The sequence below is a fragment of the Benincasa hispida genome, chromosome 7 (assembly GCF_027475165.1).
Source record: "Benincasa hispida cultivar pf3 chromosome 7, pf3_genome.v1.1, whole genome shotgun sequence".
NCBI classification, from domain to species: domain Eukaryota; kingdom Viridiplantae; phylum Streptophyta; class Magnoliopsida; order Cucurbitales; family Cucurbitaceae; genus Benincasa; species Benincasa hispida.
In genome coordinates this window covers 55,383,040-55,391,233 of record NC_143484.1, presented here as the reverse complement: position 1 = coordinate 55,391,233, position 8,194 = coordinate 55,383,040, and the positions used below count along the sequence as shown (strand labels likewise).

General features: G+C 39.8%; 1 protein-coding gene across 1 annotated transcript; it reads right to left on the bottom strand.

Annotated features, from left to right (window-relative positions):
• Positions 1–5,969: 5,969 nt before the first annotated feature.
• LOC150035261 (uncharacterized) lies at positions 5,970–7,939 on the bottom strand. Its single transcript, XM_090315290.1, has 4 exons — positions 7,750–7,939; positions 7,058–7,381; positions 6,716–7,008; positions 5,970–6,326 (listed from the first exon to the last, which is right to left on the bottom strand). Exons 1-4 carry the CDS (start codon positions 7,937–7,939, stop codon positions 5,970–5,972), a joined length of 1,164 nt encoding a protein of 387 aa, XP_090171416.1.
• Positions 7,940–8,194: the final 255 nt, after the last annotated feature.

The following is an 8,194-nucleotide window of genomic DNA, read 5'->3' as shown; positions in this document are numbered from 1 at the left end:
CATTTCCCGTTGGGTATATGATTCCTAGAGAGAAATCATATAATACAGGGGACGCGTATTCCCTCATGGGACGCATGCTGCTATTCGTCATCAGGATCAAATTCTGTGCAGCATGAGCTAGTTGTTGAATTGGTTGTTCTTCCACCATTGCTCGCTGCCTGTTCTGTTGTTTGAGAAATTGCTGCCTTAACCTTCGACGACGGTTGGATTGGTTCCTATGTCGGAAGGTCCTTTCAATCTCGGGGTTGTATCTGAATTCAGGAGTGTTCTCCCTGTTCATAAACGTTCACAAGCTTAGGTGTAGCTTGTAATACTCCCTTGACTGAAGTGTTCCTACAACAAATACAAACGAAATTTCTAGTTAGTTCTTGTTTCTGAATCCCTGGCAACTGCGCCAAAAACTTGTTCGTTGCTATCATGGGATGCTCTAGGAGTGTATTGTATAAAATAAATTGGAGAAATAAGTTCTAATTATAAGTGATGCGTTTATGCTTTGATGCGTTTAAGTAATTGTAACGTGTTGGGGTATTAGTTATATGCACAGAATGCACACAACTCCTAATAATGACGTTCAAGTTTTCCTAAACTAGACCCAAGTATAAATCTAATTTTGGTTCCTGGTAAGTCCAGGGTCGATCTCAGGGATTCAGTTAACCAAATGCAAACCTTGCGTTGTATTTATTGTAGGGGTTTTCCTAAATGAATATGAGAGATGTATTATTTACACTAACTTGCTATATCTGTGCAAGAAGATACAAAAGAGTTGAGTGGTGAATGATGGGTCATGCGAAAATGGAATTTGAGGTAGGAGGACGCGTCGGTCTAAGATGAATGTACACAACTAAGATGTGATGTGGATGAGATGGGATGATTTGCTTATCTGTTTGTTTATGCATTAGACCTTATTCAACACTTCTTAATGCGAATAGCATACAAAGCCTATCTCTAGCTATACTAGGCGTTCTACTTTATGCGGCTTCGTTATTCTTTCGAACAATCTAAGTTAAGGATGTTTTTACCAAGTTGTCAAGTTGGCTTGAGCGTTAGAATGAAGTTGTGCATAAAGTATTAATGCATTAAACATAAACAAGAAATAAACAATAGCAAGTATGAGGGATCAAATATATGAATTTTATAAAAAACAAGGAGTCTTTACAAAAGCAATATTCAATCGAATGGAATCAAAGCAATAAATAAGAAGGAAATTGAGTCAAGCCAAAGAATACAATCTCTTGTAGTTCTTTGGCTCAATCTCGTTGTGTACAATCACTTGTATAGAAAGTGGACGAAGTGTCTTTCTCAAAAGTGGCGTCCTCTGCTCCTTAACCGGCGGTGGTGGTGGTTCTCAACCCTTTTGATTGTCTCAACACCACGGCACAGCTTCTACAGAATTAAGACTATAACTACAATTTACAAAGAGTAAGGATCTTTATGATTTTCGAACTCTTAACTCCAGAGGGACTTCATCTATTTATAGGCGTTGGTCAAGTCCACTTGGTGAATGGGCAGCATTAAAGTCCATGCCCTGGTCAGCATTAAAAATCCATGCCCTGGTTGGCCGCTTGACTCTTGGAAGCTTTTCAGACGCCACCTGCTGCAGATGCCCATACTTGCAAGTGGTGATGTGACATAATCAGCCTGGAGCAATGAATCTTCTTTGCGTTGAACTTCCACCAACGCATGGCTCATGCGTTAGAGTTTTTCCTGCGGCACTTGTCTAATGCGTTAGTATTAATTCTTGCGTTGAAATCCTGCAATACAGTGCGTTAGTGCTGCGATATTTAGTAATAAACCTTCTTTTGCATGAGTTTGCTGATGTTCGAATAAACCATACGTTTCTACTAAAAATGAGGAGAGTTTATCATTAAAAACCTTAATTGTTCTAACTTAAGAGCAAAAATAACTTGTATTTCTACAAGTTATCACCACCCCCAAATTTGAACAATACTTGTCCTCAAGCATTCCAAAAAAATTCTTTGTTATCTCCTTTGTCTTAAGTGTGCAAAGTTCGCCTCTCATCATATTCAGTCATAAACTTGAGATAAGAGTTTGGAAAATATAACTCAGATTGACTCTTTTCTTAAAAGGACTAATGTTTAATTTCAGGTGCAGCAGGCCTTTTATCACAACTCCTTTCATTTCTCAAAACATTCCCATTTTTTTTCTAAACCAGCAATGCGTTAGATGCTCTTCGTAAAATAAATGTTGGATAAAAAGAAAAAGATTATGAACTTACTTACCCATGCGTTGTTCCAGGTATCTCACTTTCATTTTGGCTTGCCCCCATGGGTGTCATGCGAGCATCCAACTACGAGTGAGAACCCTTCACAACTAAACTCATATCTAATATCCGTGCGTTTCAAGATATAATCTTTTTCAGACTAGATAGAGGAGTTATATGGGACGCGTTGGTCTAGGAGACTTAGCTTCATTTTGGCTTGCCCCCACGGGTGTCATGCGAGCATCCAACTACGGCTAAGTGCCTGTTCCAACTAAACTCATGCCATTTAAGGTTTTTTTTTTTTTTTAAAAGTAATGACAGAGGAGTTGTGTTTAACATTCTTCTTATTTTGTTCCCTTTTCTTTATGATGTATTCGTTTGATGCGTCTTAACTCGGATTTCCCTCATCCCCAAGCTATACCCATCCCAAATTTGGATACGAGCTAAATTCTCATTGCTAAAAGAGAGACAAAATTTCAAAAGGCGTTGAGAATCTGAAAGGAGTTTAAGACTTAAAGCTTGCACGCGTTAGAAGGTAAACTTAATCTTTTTAGAGAAGTTCAAGCCTTGTTGATTTTCCTAACGCCTACTCGATGCTTATAAATTTCATATAGTTGATGTCATTGAGGTTAGGCCAAGCACAAGACTTAGAAAATATCCAAAGAACAAAAATCAAGCATGCCAAGGTCAAACGCAAGGAGCAAACTGATAAGAAATTTCTCATTCATTTTCATAATTTCACATGAATTAAACAAACAAGTCAAGTAGATGCAAAAGAACAATTAAATCAAAATACACAAAAAAAAAAAAACCCAACACCCCAAAACTCTATTGTGCTGGCACGTCGTCTCGGCGTTCTTCCTCAGGGTTTTCATCCATGAAGCATAAGGGATTTCTAAGATGAACAGGTAGTGAAGGCAGAGCAAACATTCCAACCAAGACCTGATTGATGTATTGCGTTGTGTAAACATATTGGTCTTTCACCCGGATGCGCCCAACATGTTGTGCTGACCAAGTTACGGCGATCCTTCTCGGGCGAATGTGTGCGAGCACGATCAACGCAAAGCCTTGTGGTGAAGTTGCGCTCGACCAATGAATTCCTATGATCGCAATCTTTGCATTGCGTTAACGCATATTCTGCCCAAAAATATAAAGATCAACTGTTCTAATGCGTTGGACGCATGCGACCGCAATATTATAAAATTTATGCTTAATGGACGCAATTTAACATATTTCATAAACGCAATCTAACATTGTTTAAGAACTAAGTACTATGATAACGTGCATTTCTGCCTGTTATCACACCCCGAAATTTAAACAATGCTTGTCCTCAAGCATAAGCTAAAGATTCCTTTAACAAGTCAACCACAAAGTTCTTTTCTTAGATTTCTCAAGAATACTTTGTTCAAATCCTATATACCAGAATTTCCTTAAGTCTTATTCAAATCTCTTCCTAAAGTATTTCTAAGACTTAGGGACTGAAAGCTTAACTTTCAAAAGGACTTTACTCAATTTCGGAACATCGCATGATTTATTCCGGAACATCGCATCAACTTTCTATCCCATCATGATTTATTAAGCTTTCACCTTGATGCGCTGTCTCTATGCAGCCACCTTCTTGAGCAGATCTTCGTGAACGCATGCGATCGCATAGCTTTGTGGTTGCAATCTTCTAATGCGCTCGGACGCTGAATTCCTCGGATCACAATTTTGCCTTGCGCCAATGCATTTCCTATACAAATACGTAAATTAGCTGCTTTAATGCGATGGCCGCATGCGATCGCAATGTTCTCAACTTAATGCTTTTGTACACGATTTTACATATTTTTACCATCACAATCCTACATTGTTTCATATCTTTGCATTGTAATAATATGCAGTTCTGCCCATTATTACTTACCTCTGGCGGAACATAAAAACTGCTCTAATCCTCATGGGACATGTACATACATGAAAAAATGGTTTTTATCCTACTGTAGTTAAATATGCCCACTACCTCTGGTGAATCTCGAAGGAAACACAACCCCTGGTGAATCCCGAAGGAAACACAACCTCTGGTGAATCCTGAAGGAAACACAATATTTAGTGAATCTCGAGGGAAACATAACCCCTGGTGAATCCCAAAGGAAACACAATCTGGTGAATCCCGAAGGAAACACAATATCTGGTGAATCCCGAAGGAAACACAATCTGGTAAATCCCGAAGAAAACACAATATCTAGTGGGCATTTAACTAATCAGTAAATACATTATCACAGTCTCAACATCAAAATTATCACAATATGGTTTTTTAACATACATATACACCTCAATATCATGGCTATACAACATGCATATACGCTTCAATATCCTCATACGAAGTACAACCTCAGTGAATCAAGTATCATCTCTCTTACTAGCATGCAAGTATCTACATGCACAAATAAATCTTTCAGATTCTCATACAAGAACATATATCGGTCATACTATACTATCCGTTTATCATGCTATTGTTTTGTCCTGATATTCATCTATTATGCTAGCATATATCTAGTGTCTAGCCCGTGGGCAGTTCTAGTAGTAAGATTACTTACCTCGAAGTCAAATTCAGATATTAATCCAAGCTAATGATCTCCAACGAAATAAATCCTGAATTAAGTCCCCTAATACAGACATAATACTAAATTTCAGTTTTTGGAACTAGGACCCAAACATACAAATTTAATCCAATGATCACCAATTAACTTACCCAAATGAAACTTGATCAACAAACACTTGTGAGATTTCGACTCCAAAATCTCCTCTTAGCAGATTTTAAAACTCAATGGACAACGACTTGAAACCTTCAAAATACTTAAATTTAAACCATCAATTAGTCCAATAATCAATAGGTGCCCAACAACCAACAACAAGGATCACAATGCTTACCAATCCACTGGGCAGCACGTTGCGCACTTCAAAGTACTCCAATCTTGGATCTAAATTCCAAATATAACCAACATCAACAAAAAAGGAATCCAAAATTTAATGGGCAAACAAGAACCTTCAAAACTCAATCGATCATACCCAAAACTACCAGATCCGGCGAAACCCAATGATGATGGTGGCAGCGGACGGTGAACAGAGGGCGTGGATGATGGCGACGGATCTGATGAGGTCCGCACGACTGAAGAGATCTGTGGCGGCGGACAAGTTTCGAGTGGTTTCGCAAGGGAGAGGGAGGTGGACGGTAAGGGAACGTTGGGCGGCGTGGCTAAGACGCGAGGAGGGACGGCGACACTCAGTCACGAGTGAACGCGACTTGGCTGGGTCAAGGGCGAACGCGGCTTGGCTGGTGGTAGGATTTGGTCAGCCTAAAACCCACGAACGGCGAACGGGAAGAAGAAAAACTCAGGGGGGAAGGGTTTGGCATGCATGCGAAGGGGAAAAGAGGAAACTTTTTTATTAAAAAAATAATAATAAAACTAAAAAGGAAATAAAATAAATTTTATTTTATTCTTTTCCTTATTCCACTTTATTTTATTAACTTCCTTTCTTTTCCAAAAATGAAATTAATTCCTGCCATTAATTTCCAAGTTGAATAGTTTCAACGTCAATAATTAAATTCCCGTAATTACACTTGAAGTCCAAAATTTCAAAAATTCCCTCAAATAATAAAAATTACTGAAATTACATCTATAAAGAAAATGCGGGGTGTTACATTTTTCCTTCCTCAAAGAACTTTCGTCCTCGAAAGTTCATTCCTGAAAAAGCTCTGGGTACTGGGTCTTCATCTCATCCTTTCGCTCCCATGTAGCCTTCTTGAACCGGTGATTCTGCCACAGGTCTTTACTTCTCTGACGAAGATCTCTATAGGTTTCTCCTCATAGCTCAAGTTGTCATTCAACTGCAAGGGCTCGAAGTCAACTACATAGGACGGGTTTGTCACATACTTTCTCAGCATCGAAACATGGAAGATAATATGAACTGAAGACAGTGCTGGGGGCAATGCCAAATGGTAAGCTACAGGGCCAACTCGTTCCAAGACCTCAAAAGGTCCAATGAATCTTGGACTCAACTTCCCTTTCCTGCCAAACCTCATAATACCTTTCATGGGTGCCACTTTTAAAAACACTTTAACACCAGTCTATAATTCCAGGTCCTTACATCTCACATCGGCATAGCTCTTCTATCTGCTCTGAGCTGTTTGCATACGAGCCCTGATCTTCTGTATTTCCTCATTCGTGGTCTGCACTAGTTCAGGTCCTAGTAATTTTCTCCTCCTATTTCATCCCTATACACAGGAGACCTACAACACTTCCCATATAGGGCCTCAAATGGTGACATCCCAACAGTGGACTGGTAACTGTTATTATAAGAAAACTCCATCAAATGCAAGTGAGCATCCTAGCTTCCTAAAAACTCTATGGCACAGGCATGCAACATGTCTTCCAATATCTGGTTCAATCGCTCTGTCTGCCCGTCACTCTGTCGGTGAAAAACTGTACTGAAATCCAACTAGGTCCTCAAGGCTACCTGAAGACTTTTCCAGAAGTTAGACGTGAAACGAGGGTCTCTGTCCAACATGATGGACACAGGCACTCCGTGTAATCTTACCACCTCCTTCATGTATAACTCTGCCCACTGATTTACTGAAAAAGTGGACTTTCCAGGTATGAAATTTGCTAATTTTGTAAGTCTGTCTACCACAACCCAAATTACCATGAAATCTTTGACTGTCCATAGCAACCCACGATGAAGTCCAGAGACACATGCTCCCATTTCCATTCTGACACACTCAATGGTTGTAACAAGCTTGCTGGCTTCTGCTGGGATGAATAAAAAATAAGGAACTATGAGCCTCTAACAACAACTCACTCTTAATATCATTATCTGCTGGCACGCACAAACGTCCCTGATAGAGGAGACCACCTTCCGCTGAAACTGAGAATTTTCCATCCTGGCATGACTCTACCTTATAAACTCTCTCTTCCAAATATGGGTCACAACGCTGTGCATCAATAATTCTCTGCCTTAGACTCGATCGCACTGACAATTGTGCTAACTGTGTCATGACCTTCCCTACTGCCACTGCAATTTTTGCCCGCTCTAGCTCCTTGTACAAATGAGTCTGTCTAGTAATGAGGGCTACTGAATGAGCCACCTTCCTACTTAGGGCATCTGCCAAAAAATTTGCCTTTCCTGGGTGGTACAAAATTTCACAATCATAGTTCTTCACTAGCTCTAACCACTTTCTTTGCCTTATGCTCAACTCCTTCTGAGTGAAAAAGTCTTATGGTCGATGGAGATCTGTATCTTCTCTTTATATAAGTAGTGCCTCTAGATTTTGAGAGCGAAAACTACTGCTGCCAATTCCAAGTCGTGTGTGGGATAATTTTGTTCATGCTTCTTTAATTAGCGTGAAGCGTAAGCAACTACTCTGCCTTGCTGCATCATTACGCATTCCAACCCCTTCTTGGACGCGTCGTTGTAAATGACAAAACCATTTGATCCATCTGGTACTATAAGAACTGGGGCTGAAACCAACCTCTACTTGAAATCTTGGAAACTGTTCTCACAAGCCTCATTCCAAACAAAAGCTGCTCCCGTCCAGGTCAACTGAGTCAATGGAGCGGCTATGCGAGAGAAGTCCTTTATAAATTGTCTATAGTAGCCTGCTAATCCCAGGAAACTGCGCACCTCACTGACTGTGGTTGAACGAGCCCAACTCGTAACTACCTCAATCTTTGCAAGATCCATAGGGACATCTTCCTTCGATACTACATGTCCTAGAAAGGACACTTACCTCAACCAAAACTCACATTTAGAAAACTTAGCATACAACTTATTGGCCCTTAACGTCTCCAAAACTTTCCGCAAATGCTCCTCATGTTTGGTCTCTGTCTTTGAATAAACCAAGATGACGTTAATAAAAACAATCACAAAGGTGTCGAGGAATTCCTCAAACACCCTATTCATCAAATCCATGAACATTGCTAAGGCATTCATTAGACT

What these genes read in the sequence shown, in the direction of transcription:
- LOC150035261 (XM_090315290.1), bottom strand. Translation starts at nt 7,939, where the DNA reads ATGGATCTTGCAAAGATTGAGGTAGTTACGAGTTGGGCTCGTTCAACC. An exon ending in AGCAGATAATGATATTAAGA is followed by an intron (nt 7,009 to 7,057) that starts GTGAGTTGTTGT and finishes TATTCATCCCAG; the next exon opens with CAGAAGCCAGCAAGCTTGTT. An exon ending in ACTTCTGGAAAAGTCTTCAG is followed by an intron (nt 6,327 to 6,715) that starts GTAGCCTTGAGG and finishes CTGGAATTATAG; the next exon opens with ACTGGTGTTAAAGTGTTTTT.